At 56.0% G+C, this 13437-nt stretch overlaps 1 protein-coding gene across 6 annotated transcripts in view; it reads right to left on the bottom strand.

Moving 5' to 3' along the window:
- The window catches only part of MBP (myelin basic protein), a 116558-nt gene that overhangs the window by 59538 nt on the left and 43583 nt on the right, over positions 1-13437 (bottom strand). For all 6 annotated transcript variants that reach the window (XM_057313324.1, XM_057313325.1, XM_026496504.4 and 3 more), the window contains one exon: positions 12856-12943. Coding sequence is in view for 5 of the 6 variants with exons in the window: in XM_057313325.1 (XP_057169308.1) it covers positions 12856-12943 (88 nt within the window). In the remaining variant the exon portion in view is untranslated. The remainder of the gene's footprint in view (positions 1-12855; positions 12944-13437) is intronic.

The raw sequence follows: 13437 nt of genomic DNA, 5'->3' as shown, positions 1-13437 counted from the left end.
GGGCATGCGACAGATCATGGTCCCCAGAGACTTGGAATGACCGTCTCGTTTCTTGCGTGCAGGGAGGGGCAGCCCTGGAAGATGTGGGGAAAGTGTCGGTAAGCATCGGCTTAGAGAAGCTGAACTTGAAGCTAATCTTTCAGTGATGACCACAAATCCTGGAGGTGGGAGAAGACATCTCTGATGCCACAAAATATCCAGGGTCCCTCCATTCCTCAGCTGCCTGCTAGCCTGACATCTTCATGGATTAAGTGAATCAGACATTAGAATGCACTTTCCCCCCTGGGTGGTGGAATGGGGTGCAAATGCCGGACATGAAAGCGAACATGTACACAGACAGCCCTGCCCTCTGGAGCTCAACACAGAAACAAAACAAAGCCACCGCTGGTGGGCGTCCGCCCGCGAGAACGGAGCCCCTGCACCCACCGAGACCGCGAATGGCACAGCGGCCGGCAGCAGGGCTCACGACAGCCGGGGCGAGGGAGCAGCCCACACCTCCACAAGCCGAGGAGGGAACCAACAAATCAGGGGTTGTCCAAAAGAGGGAACGGAGCGCTGACACTCGCCCCCCCTCGGACAGACCTTAAAAACACTGTGCTAAGTGAGAGAAGCCAGTGACAAAGGCCACAAGTGTCAAGTCAGCAAAGCCACAGACAGAGTGGTTTCAAGGGCTGGACACCGTGGGTGGGGGACGGATAGCTGCCAACGGTAGATGCTTTCTCTGGGGTGACAACAAGTTTCCAAACTAGATTAGAGTGGGTATGGCACAATTCTGGGAATATACTAAAACCATTAATTTGCCCAATTAAAACAGGTGAACTTTATGGTATATAAATCCATAAATCTGTTGAAAATGAAAGCAATTAAGGATGTCTCCATTTTACTGCGGTGTCGCGTCAATATAACTTTTCAACAAGCAGAAATCAGAAGACGAAACGGGATATGCTCCGGTTTTTAAGGCAACTGAAAGAAGTTAAAACCTGTTGAGTATTTAATTCTGAATGCCAGTGAATTAACTGCTGATTATGTATCTATCAGAACATCTCTGTGTGTCATGCAATGAAATAATTAGATCCACTGCTCGTCAGAAGAAGATTCTGAGCAAAAATTATAGTCACAGGACTACTGAAAACAACTAAAAAGCCAGAACTTGAATAATTAGTTTACTAAAATGTGACCACCAGACAGTGCTGGTAAGAAGGATGCTGTCAGTCTGAGAATTAAAGATCTAAGTGTAGCAGGTGTCCCTTCTGGCTTCTCTGCTTAACTCCTTTGTCTCCGCTGGGAAACACACTCCTTCTACTGAAAAGCCCCTTGCAGGGACTCACACACCCAACAAGGAGCGGGTGAGAGTGGCCCTCTAGGCTCCCCCGTGGGGTGGCGTCCTCCACCTGGAAGAGTGCTGTGATCCTGCCTCCAGAGCGTTCTGGGCATGACACGGTGGTGGGGAAAAGGCAGGAGCATAGCACAGCAAACGTGTTTATGACCTCTGGCTAAGGGGGCGGGGGTGGAACAAACGGGGGCCTGATGACCCGAAGAGGGGGGATGGCAGGAGAATCCACGGTTCTCGTGACAAGACCACCGTGTTACTGATGTCATTCCCCCCCACACCGCGGCCCCGCGGGTATGACAGTCTGTCCCCCCCACGCCGTGGCCCCGCGGGTATGACAGTCTGTCCCCCCCACGCTGCGGCCCCGCGGGTATGACAGTCTGTCCCCCCCATGCCGCGGCCCCGCGGGTATGACAGTCTGTCCCCCCACACGCCGCGGCCCCGCGGGTATGACAGTCTGCATCCTATGGATGTCAGTAGTGAGGCCCAAGGAGGTCAAAGCAGAAAACACTCGCTTAAACAAGCGAGAGTCAGATTTGAAGCCGGCTGGAAAGCAATGTCCAAGAGGCAGGGTGTCTACTGTTTGGTTCACTGCTGTCCCCCTGCACTCACACGAGATGCAGAATGGAGAACGTCCTAGTCTGGCCCCCGTTCAAACCCGAACGAAGAAAGCTCCGGTCTAGTTTCTGTCTTTGAAGCTCCTGGAGGTGTAGGGTCCAAGTACAGACCCTACGCCAGAAGGTCTGCAAGGAGTGTTTTGCCCACGTGAGGGTGTCGGAGCTCAGATGTGCTCACCTTCAGGAAAGGTCACGGCTGTTGTCCACCCCTGTCTGTGCACCACTATTTCTGGTCCCACGCAGATGTCACTGGGGAGCCCCCGACCACCTATGACTCCCTGGGGGATGCCCACTCCCATAGCCACAGAAACAGGTACTGTTTGGGGTTTTGCTGACTGTGGGCATCGTCACTGCTGATGTCCTAAACAGGGTGCCAACAGCAAGGACAAAACTGACATGTTCTCGTTGAGCAATTCTCTCCCGCATTCTTGTCCTCTCTTGACTTGGAGAAGCTCCACGTCCCCAGAGCACGACTGCTCCACAGAAGCATTTCCAAACCTGCGCGCTGCTGACTCATCGGGGTGTAGCTGGCAAAGAACGCTTCTCTCCTGGCTCGAGAATCTTGCCGAAGAGAGAAGCAGTTGCAAAAATAAAGACTCGAAAACTCACATAATTTTTGAAAATAAACTAGGGTTCTGAAACACAAAAATAGCATTCTACTTATATTTTAAATGTCAAATTACGTACTTTCTCCCCTTTCTAAGCCTTGCTGGCGCTGACAGCCAGTTACCGGGTCCTTCTCGGCACACCCCAGGACTGGAACCCAGCTGCACACTGCTCAGTGGAACGTTCTGTGTCAATGGCTTAGGAAGTCCCCCCTTCGGAGAATTTATGCCGGGTTTGTACAGTATTTCAAAGGGATGGTTCCTTTGTGAGTGAGTCAAAGTGCCGCTGATTGTCCCAGGCATCTGAACTTTGAAGGACCATTTACTGGAACCCAAGGAGCATGCATATACGACATGACCCTGTTCCTAACGTCCGAGCCCCTTGGTCTCCGCTCCACCCCACCGACCCGCAGGACGGCCTGGCCTAGGGTTCCTCAATTTTCTCTTTGTTGTCGTGCTTCCCCCCACCCCGCCCCGGCTGGCTCCTCACCCCCACACGATTGTAGATACTTATTGCTCTCATTCAGTTTTAATGGAAGTGAGGAAGAAGGACTTGGGGGATGGGACAGCATCCCCTGCACAGTGAGGCGGATTCCTCCGTAGGGGACGAGCCAGGACCAGAACCTGGTGTGCAGAAGGGAGACACAGGGGGTGCCCACGTCCTGCAGGGTAAACGTACGGCTGTCCTTTCCCAGCGCAAGCAGCCGCGACAGTGCTACCACACTCCACTCAGCAGCTCGCGCGTCACGCACGCAGCCGCGAGGTCCACACAGCCTGCAGACAGACAGACAGACCTCCACCACGGGCCTCTGAACCAGCTCCAGGAGACGCGGGAGAGCCCCTGCCCTCCCTCCCTCTGTGCGTGAGTGTGAGCACGTGTGACCGTGTCCGTGCATGTGTGAAGAAGTGTGTGCATCAAATTGCACACCACTGTGGCTGGGCTGCACCTGCTTCCAGAAAGACGGACAAATCTTACGCTAAGATCCCCCCGAGATCCCACAGCGTGCTCGGAGTCCCTGCTGTGTTGCCCTCACAAGTGCGTCCCATCGCCCCCGCCTCTCCACCTGTGGCTGCCGTGCTTTGATCCCGTCACGTTCCAGTTCTGGGACCACTGGTTGTAACACCTGCTCACGTCTCCGGCTCTTAACAAAGCTTCCGGGAAAAAGAAATTGAACGTTAAGACATGATTTTTTTAAGTAACTTAAATAAAAGTCTCAGCTAGAGGCAGGGGTAGATTGCTTGCTGTCAGAGAGACACGGAGAAAGGTGCCTTCCTATGTACACTTTATGTAAGTTATAAAGTCCTGAGATAAAAATGGCCTGAATGCACCAAGTCCAACTAATTTAATATTCCAGGTAGGATGTGCCTAAATTACCTGGACTTCACTTGCTGGCGAAGAACACGTGCATCTCTAACGGCCCTGACCTCGGAGACGCGAACATCCGTAACCACCCCGCCCTCCCGAGCGATAACCTCAAACCCGCCGGCACCGTGCCACACTCATCACCTCGATCAGCAGCCCGCCTGCCCCCACCGTCACTGGTACAGGAGGTCACCGCCGGACAGACGTGGGGCTGCTTCTCTGGGTCTGGACGTGTACGGGGAGGTTTGGGGGGCCCAGGAGCATGGCTGATGGAGGGCAGTGACACCCCCGTAGAGCAGGAAGCCTGGGCTGAAGCAAGGACCTGCCCTTCACTCGACCCTTTGTGGCTGCGAGCCAGGGGGCTGCGGGGTGGGCAGCGCGGACTGAGGACCACTGACAGCCTTCCTGGCACATCACACATCGCAGCTCCAAGGAGAACACCGGTCGGAAAAGCGGAGCTCAGTCACGGCCGTGGTGTGGATAGGCGGGGTTGGTCGCCGTGGTGGGTAAGGATGGCTGTGGGTCTGGTCGTCTTTGGCCGGCAGCGCTGCCAAACCCAGAGCATAGTGTGCGGTTTTATTTTCCTTTCTAAACACGTCATTTCTTCAGTTTAGAAAATATCGACAGTAATGCTCTTGGTGGAGGTGAGGAAGCGGGGGGCTCACCCCGTAGGGGTTCACAGAACAGACACACCACCCTGCTGTCGGCGGGAGAGGTGACAAGAGGGCGCTGGCCACCTCCGAGCCGCCGCGGCTGGGCGAGGTGTGCGTGAGCGCCGCTCTGCCTGCCGGCGGGTCCCATCCACAGGCCCCAGGCCCCCGGACGTGCTCTTGGTGCTGAGGCTTCGGGAGGGGACGGTCCCCCGCCCTGCAGCTTCCAGGTTCGCCCTGCAAGTTCCCACAGGGGGCGAGGCGGAATGGGAAATGGTGACTTTTACCGACGGGAGCCAAACACGGGCACGTTCCAACCGCAGGCCTGAGACCCAGCAGGCTCGTTCGTCAGCCGCACAGCGGCTGGTCAGACAGAGGGGTCCACGGAGGGGCCAGGACGGTCATGCGTCCCCGGGCCACGAGCTGGGGTTGCTGGCCACTGGCCGAAGCCCCTGCAGCTGCTATTTGCGCGTTTGTAAGGTCTGTGTTCCCTCTTTGTTCTGGAAGTCTTTCAGTTGTCCTATTGTGGCCCGGATGGCCTCAAGTGACTCCTAGCCGCCCATTTGATGGCGAAGGCCAGGCCCAGTGGGCTAAGTGCGCGGGCAGCCACCGTCAGGCCTCTGTGACTCCGGAGGGGATGCCCAGCACGCTTGCGGCATGCACAAGCATCGTTCTCTCCTGGCACGAGCCTCCGCCAGACCCAGGGTCGCCTCGCAGGACACGCTCTGCCCATGCAGCTGCCTGCGGGCCCCCCCGGCCTCCTTCCCGGAGCAGCACGTCCCCCCTCCTCACCTGACCTCACCTGCAGACCGCGCAGGGAGGTGTTGGGAACGTGTGCGAGCCCGTGCCCACCTCGGAGAACCCTCCCTCAACTCCAGAATGTGAAACAGTATTCGCTCCTGTCTAAACTCAGGAGGTTGTAGACAACCGCCAACGCTAGCCCTGCTATGACGGGTTGCTGTGGCCTCAGGGGGCCGGGAGGCCAGCAGCGCCTGCCACAAGGGCAAGGATATGCCCAGCTGGGCGCAGTGCACCTGTCTCTGCAGTCGGGGGGCGTCCTGCAGGGCGGCGCTCTCCGCGGGAGGCACCAGGAGCTGGGGAGCAGCCACTCCCCACAGGGGCTGCGTGGCCCAGGGTTTCACCGTTATGGGGAATTTATATGGAAAAACTACAAACCGTAGCCAAGGACAACCGTTTTTATGAAAGTGCTGGAATGAAGGTAGTCTTAGCAATTCCTAATTTAAAGAACAAAGGCAACTCCCAGCGTTTCAGAGATACTCTGTCAGTGGGAAGAACACTTCCCCACATGCGCATGCGCACCCACACGCACACGAGCACGTGCACACACATGTTCTGATGCCCGTCACTCGCTCAGCAGCAGCACAAGGCAGAGCTTCTCACGACTCAGGGTTAGGAGGCGTTGTTCTCAGAGTACAGCGGTTCGCAAGTCTGCCTTAGAGCGAGGAGAGGACAGGGCAGCAGGGAGAGGTGGGGTCCCTCGGATCACTGCATTATCACACATGCTGACTAAGCCGCACGGCCAGGCCCGTCAAGGAGGTGGGCGGCCCTGTGTCTGCATGCTGAGCTCCCCTTCCGCGGGCACCGGGGGACGCAGACAACACGCCGTGCATGGTGAGCCAGACTCCCGGCAGCAGGAGGCAGCGTCCCCCGATCCTGGCTCCCCTCCTCTTGGCCAGACAGGGCCATGTGATGGCCTGTGTGCTGGGGTCACAGAACCACTTCTGGCCCATGGAGTGTCAGTGGAAGTGATGGACGCTGTGTCCCTGCAGGGCACGCCACCCTCTGGCTGCGCACACCCCCAGGAGCAGCAGCCTGGGTCTCTGAGTCACTGCTGGGGGAGAGCTGCCTGACCTTGCTGGGCTCTGACATGGGTAAAGCCAAGACATCGAGCTCTGAGATTCTGGTGTTCGCTTGGTAGGCTGGCATTGCCCACCTGTCCTAATGCAGCTCTCTGCTAAGTAGGCTGGTCAGAGGGGACCTCACTGAGAAGGAGACATGTGGGCACAGACCAGACTGGAAGGGGTGGGGAGCTTGCCACCAGATGTCCGGGGAAGAGTGTTTCAGGGGGAGGGCACAGCCTGTGCAAAGACCCCATGCTCCAGGAACAGAGAACAGCTGGGTGAGGGAGGCAGGGGAGTGTGGGAGGTGCAGTCAGAGGCCCCTGGAGCCCACAGGGGCCCACAGACTGTGGCAAGGTGGCGGGGCGCTGGGCAGGGAGGGGTGTGCACTGGGCTGTGTGCTCTGCGACGGTGTGAGAGGAGAGGGGCTGGGCGTGAAGGCGGGGGTCTGCACAGAAGAAGAAGACAGAGGGGGCTCCCGGAATCATCCAGGTACGTGCCGATGGTGGCGTGGACCACGGTGGTGCATAGGTCAGTGGGTGAGTGCCTATTCCACGAGCATGCTGGGGTCCTGGGGGCATAAGAGACCAGTGCTGCCAGCAGAGGAGTGCCAGCAACACCCCTCCCTGCTGCCCACGTGGCAGAGGACAGAGAGGCTCCTGGTCCTGCCGAACAGGTCCTCCCGAACAGAGACAGGTCAGCTGTCTCTAGGTACTGGCCTTTGTCGTCTCTCCCATTACTTTCTTCAGACGATCTGTCTGGAAAATGAGCCTTAGCGCAGAAGATTCAGGAAAACGGCACATGACATCCGCACACCTGACATTCAAACGCCACACATACAATTAAATATCATATATGTGTGCAGACTATTCAAGGTGGGATGGGCTTGGCTGGGGAGGCCAGACATTCGCGGACAGGTGCACCCTGGGTGGAGACAGTGGGTGGCAATGCACATGGCCCCTGCCTCCTCCCTGACGAGCTCTGCTCAGGGCAACTTTGCTTGATGCCATGTATTCCTCACAACAACCGAGAGGTCAGCTGTGAGGTCCCCACTTGCACCGGACACCAAGGCTGCATGTCCTGCCAGAGGCCTGAAGTCCATATGCCGAGTTACTCGGTGATACAGCCTCACCGAAGTAACTAGAGGCCGGGATGGTTGTCCAGCTGCTCGTGGTGGGGGCTGCCACATAGAACCAGACTTCCCACGGGCCCCCAGCTCCCACGCTCACCGCAGGGGCCCTCGGCACTGCCCCCGCACCTGCCCGGGAGCAGCTGTTGGCCAGACAGGAGTAAGCTCCCAGAAAGCAAGGAGGGGCGCCCCCAAGGGGCTGCCTGGGAACGACAACAAGGCCACATAAACCCTCGCAGGTGTGTGGTTTTGAAAGATACAAGTGCCATTCATAGGCAAATGCTCACAATAATATGTCTCCTCTTGTTTCACTGTTTTAAGGTATCTGTCAACCACAGAAATGAAAGCTGCTCTGTTCTCCATGGCCCCCAGGGACAAGCCGTTGTGTCCTGGGGGGGGCTCAGGGCAGGGCCGGGAGCGGGAGCTATGCTCTTGTCTCTGTGCCCTTCAGGCCTCTCTCCTGGCCGGCAGACGCTCATCTCTACGTTGGGGGGTCAGACCCGATGACATCGAATGTTCCTTCAAGTTCCCAACCTGTGGCTGTGACTCCCTGGTTTATATCTGCCCCCAAAACACGCTCAGTATTGATTCTGTCGTTGGCCGAGATACGAGTAACGGGTCCAGGCAGCAATCAAGCCGTCATCAGCAGTACGTTAAAGCCAGCATCCACGATTCTCAAGGGGAGGCTGCCGAGAGCCGTTCTGGGAGGGCGCTGATCACCTTGCCCGAGGACAGGCCACGCGGGGGCCACAGCAAGCACGGGGCGGATCCCTGGCCTTCAGTTAGTACTGAGTTGGGACAGAATTTTCTATCAGCCATGACTGCTGCTTACTCAGTCCAGTAATCAGGATTGATCAAATACAATTATTACTGAAACAGCAGCTCAAAAACCTCTTCTCATGAAAGGGTCTTGGAAACAAAGAAGGCAATGATTTTTTTTGATTGCTGGGTGAAAATCCTCGGGGAACAGCTCTGTCTACAGCACAGAGTATTTTCCAGGTGTGGCCCTGCACACGCTCTTACAGGTCCTCCCCAGCCAGAGGGCCCCCCCCGTCCCTGGAGGAGTTCGAGGGCTGTGCACGAGCCACGCAGGACCGACGAGGCGAGGCCACAAGCGGGACACGTGCCTCAGACCGAGCGCCGAGGTGACGGGAAGCTGAGCATCCCGTTTACCACACGTTACCTGTGGAGCCCATCGCCACAGCCGCCGCGGAAGTGCCCTGTGGTTGCTGACGACCACATGGCCATCTGCGATAAAGACGGGAACAGGAGGAGAGCTCTTACACCTGCTAAACTAACACAGCGGGGCCCCCTCTGAGGAATGCACGCAGACCCCTCCTGACGGTCCCCGGGGGGGCAGGGCTGCCTACAGCTGCACAGTCGTGAGCCTGCTTGTCCGCTCGGGGGGCTTCTCTCACCTCCCCTGCTTCCCTGGAGCAGACGAGCGCAGCGCAGAAATGACACGGCTAACGTGGCGCGGCTGCACCGCCTCCCTCATAAAATGAGAAATTAAACAAACGGACGGCGTCTCATCTCCACCAGGTGGACGTTCAGCTCTTGGCAACTGCCGTATGGTGCACATGCGTGGTCTTACTTGACCGCGACTTTACGCTTTCTGTATGTTACTCTTTGTGTGTCTTCTTCCCGTGAGCTAACCAGCTCTGTGAAACAAAGACACACGCACATACTTATACTTAGTAGATCGTACTTGCATAAACGTCAGTGTTTCCAGTACGAATACTTTCTTGCTGAACGCCATACATAGATAATTCTATCTCCATTATCTGAGCACTGAGCTGCTGAAGGTTTTCCCCGTGACTCTCCATAGGAGTCTGACCCTACGTGCCGTGCGTCCCTCACTTAGCCACGGGCCCTGCTGTGTGCCGAGGTGGGGAGGCAATGTTCTCACGACCCTGGGATCCTGCAGGCCCGTGCGCGGGCTCACCCGGTGTGCTGGGGACTCATCCCTTCCGCTCTGACTTGGGAGATGTGGGTCATGTCTGGAAGGAGCCACGCTTGTCTGGAAAGAGCAGGGGTGCCCTCTTTTGGGGATTTTGCTCCTTTGTCACTTATAATTTAGGGAGACCCCAGGCTTCCGCTCACCTCAACTGCCCTGCCTGCCCTTGTTCTGTGGCAAGCGAACTCTGGAGGGAGGGGTGGGGATGACTGTTCTGCGTTCCTTGCTGACTGCTTTCCAAATGACGAGGATTGTGCACGACATGTGTGGGTGCACGGTGCAAAAAAGAGCTCAGTAACCGGCCTACCGCAGAATGACCCGGTTCCCCAAAGCTCAGACAACACGTGGTTCTCTAGGCTACCGTGTTTTCTTCCTCTTTGGGTAACCAGGCAAACAGTCCTAAGTAAGACCACATCTAGTCAGAAAACACGTTACAGGAAGAGATTGAGAAGTGCCCTCTCAGGAGTGACTCGCTTAGATCAAGAATCAGCCTTTGCTGGGATTTTCCCATGAAACGAAAAGGTCAACAAAGCCTCTGGCGCATTGATGAGTACGTGATCGGCTCTGGCCTTCCAGGAGGTACGGGGGAAGCCCGCTGGTTTTAGCTGCGCTCTGGGATTCTGAGCGTGCAGTGTGTGACCGGCGGCTCCGGGCACCTGCCGTGGTCTGCCCCTGGCCTCGAACTTCTCTCAGCCCCTCTAATTCTGTCCCTAAGCCAGGACTCTAACCAGCTCAAGGACAATGGTCTTTCCTGACATTCACAGAGACCTTGAGGACTAGACCCTGAGGAAATGTGTCAGGGAAAGGATAAGGGCCGTTTGTCTGACACGTGGACAACATGACTGCTGGGAGCTTGAAGATTATCGCTACATGGGTGCCGATGACTCAGGGCTCACAGAACATCGCAAAAGCATGGGTTTTTAAAATGTTTTTTATGATACTCGGAGAACTGTGTAGTCAGGAAAAGTGGGAGACAGCTGCCGATTTCATTTGAAATGACATTTGTACAACATTTCCTAATTTAAAAAGAATGCTCAGATATATTTTCCAAGGTTATACAGTCAAGATTGACAGCCAAGATCCATTTAGCTTCTTTTTCCCTCGCCACTCTGCCCCCTTTAGACCAGGGTTTCTCTGGATTCCAGGAAAGCATCAGGAGTGGGGGATTCTCTTAAGTTCAGAAGCAGATGCCGGGCGGCTCTGCAGGGACTCCCGGTCTGTATGAGTCAGGCTTGCTGAGCACAGAACCGCGGGAGCCGCGAGGCCCCCCCAGGCCACCCTCATTCAAGGGCAGATGCCGTCAGACCGCACACTCCTCACACCTGCCCTCTGCTGTGACTCGGCCTGGATCCGGGGTCAGCTGCCTGTGTCGTGAAGGTGATGATTAGGGATTGTTTCCTGACCACGTGAGGGCTGCACCACAGCCCCCGTGGGAGCGAGCCCGGGGCTCTAGCCCTGGGAAGCCAGAGCAAACTGCACAGCGGCGTCTGCCTGTGCCACTGTGCTTCACATCAGAAGACAGACGCAAGTGTGTGCCACGGTGCACATGGGTGCACGGCCGACCCTGCAGGCTTGGCCTCCAAGCTGAGCGTCTACGGGAGTGTGTTGACAAGCACTGCCTTCGGGAGAGCGTCGGAAACCAGACCACGCTGACGCCGGTTTAGGGAAACACGCATCATCGAGGACCCTTCTCACGTTACGCGTATCTACGTCACAAGTGCGTGTGCACACGTGTGCAGTGTGTGGGCCCAACGGGAACAGGGTGACGGATACTGCTGTCAACTACCCTGAAAGCTCTTAACCAGGGGAACAATGAGGAAGATGATGTTTGCTTTAAAAATAAGTAAGCTCCACCTAAATCCTTCTTAAAAGGTATTCTTGTCATACAGGAAACCTAAAATTGGACATTCTTATTCTGTCGTTTTCTTTTACGTGTTTATATACACACGGAGTTGGAATATGGGAGCAGAGAGGTAGTCTACAGAAACCTTTATTTTAGAGACTCGCAGACGGATCTACTCTCGAAATCATCGACACTCAGGTGCTCAGTTCGAATCTGCACTCAGGACGCCGCCGGCGGCTCCTGGCCTCGAGTGCTGGCCTCTTCTCCCTCCGGTAGCTCTGCCCCAGAGCGGTAGGGGCCCCGCGGTGGGAGGGCAGCGGACAGTGCTCCGGCAGCCTCCTCCCTGCCCCCCCCCAGTTCCCGGGAAAATCACTGTGCAGCAGGTGCAACCGGGCGAGTGTCTGACCCCCCTGGTTTCCGTCAAACGGATCGGCTTTGTTTTCAGTCTCCATGCCTCTGGGTTATGTTGACTTTCAGGACAGTTTAAGATATTGAGACAGCGGGCAGCAGTACTTCGTCATTATGGGTGTTTACTCAGGATGGAATCACAGGAACGAGAAATTGGGCGGCTTTTCCTGCCAGAGAAGCCAAAGTACTAAGAAACCCTTTTCGTAAGTAAGCAGCGGCCAGGCCAGGGAACGCGGCAAGGAGGCCTGTCTGCCGTGAGCGTCACAGCCTGCAGACACGCAACAGCGACCAAGGGACAACGACTTCAGTAACCAGAAAACGGCTCCCTTTCCCTCTGATACGCCAGTGAGCCCTCAGGGTCGGGACAGGCTTCCTGCTGCCCCTTCATTCCCACGTCTCTGGGAATTCTTGGAGGAGAACAGAGCAGGGCCCGAGGACAGATCTGCATCGCGTCTCCCTCAGCCGTGTGCTCGTGGGCAAGTCACGGAGCATCGTGTCACGTGGGAAAGCTGATTTTTTTAACATTAAAATCAAATGAGAACTCATTCATTCATTCTCTTGCGGGGGCACAGAAATGCAGGTGAGTCGTGTATGGAAACTTTTACAGAAAGTTTACAAAAAGTAACTTTTTATAGAACAAGTAAACTTTTACAGAAAACGGTTATTTTCCAACACCTCCTGAGTCATTCTTTGTGGCTGAAATATCCGGGCTTCGGGACAGTCTCATGTCCCTGTTGGTTTGTTTTATAAGGACGATTAGGTTTTCCACCCACAATGGTCAAATAGATAAGGAGTATCGCACAGCAGGGCTGCGCCTGGGAAGTCTCTGGAGTCTGCGTACAGGACGGCACAAAGCGTGAAAGCAAGAACAAGATGGGACAGCTGCCACCGGCCACCTGCGTGGTCACGTTGGGGAGGACGGACCGAGCGCAGGAGGCTGCCCAAGGGGACTTAGCGCACATTCCTACAGCCTCTGCATTTTCAATACTGACAACGACTCACAGATTGCTCATGTGACTGAAAACTTAAAACCTTCCCCAAATGCGTGCATCTGCGCACATAGAGCCCCGTCCTCTGGCTTCCCAGTCACATACCGAACACCTCGTTGTCTTCCGAGGCCTCCCGGGAGAGCTGGCGGACGTCCCTCTTCTTGTCAGACTCTCCTGCGCTAGGCCCTCCGTCCTGGAAACAAAGCAGAACAAGACCCTCTCTTAAGATGCAGTGTTTTATCAATGAGATGCTGTGATACATTTTTCTTCTTATAAACTCTCCAGCAGAAAATCGCATCCCTCTGCTCATCGTCCAGCCGTGAGAGACAGTCTCTGGGTTCGGGGTGGGTTTTGTGCAGAGGACTCTGAGTTCCGCCGCTTTTCTCGGCCTGGGCTCGCAAGCATTCTCTTGTGCCAGGGGATATATTCTCATACAAAAGAAACTGAGTAGCACCTGGGATGAAACGTATCAGCTCATCATCCTGCGTGTGCGCCGGAAGCATCCCGCCCGCCCAGTCCCTGTTTGGGTTGCAGGTAGATGGACGCACAGGTAGGAGGGGACAACGAACCTGCCTTCCTTCAATTCCAACTTTGGCCTCCTGGAGGCAGGCAGGGCAGCCCTGGTGCGAGAACGGGCCTTTTCGGGGGCAAAACGATGCCAGTGTCCACGCGGCGCCCTGAGGCCAC

The sequence above is a fragment of the Ursus arctos genome, unplaced genomic scaffold, assembly GCF_023065955.2.
Source record: "Ursus arctos isolate Adak ecotype North America unplaced genomic scaffold, UrsArc2.0 scaffold_17, whole genome shotgun sequence".
Taxonomy (NCBI): domain Eukaryota; kingdom Metazoa; phylum Chordata; class Mammalia; order Carnivora; family Ursidae; genus Ursus; species Ursus arctos.
The sequence above is the reverse complement of the archived record's forward strand: the minus strand, read 5'-3'. Positions and strand labels throughout refer to the sequence as shown.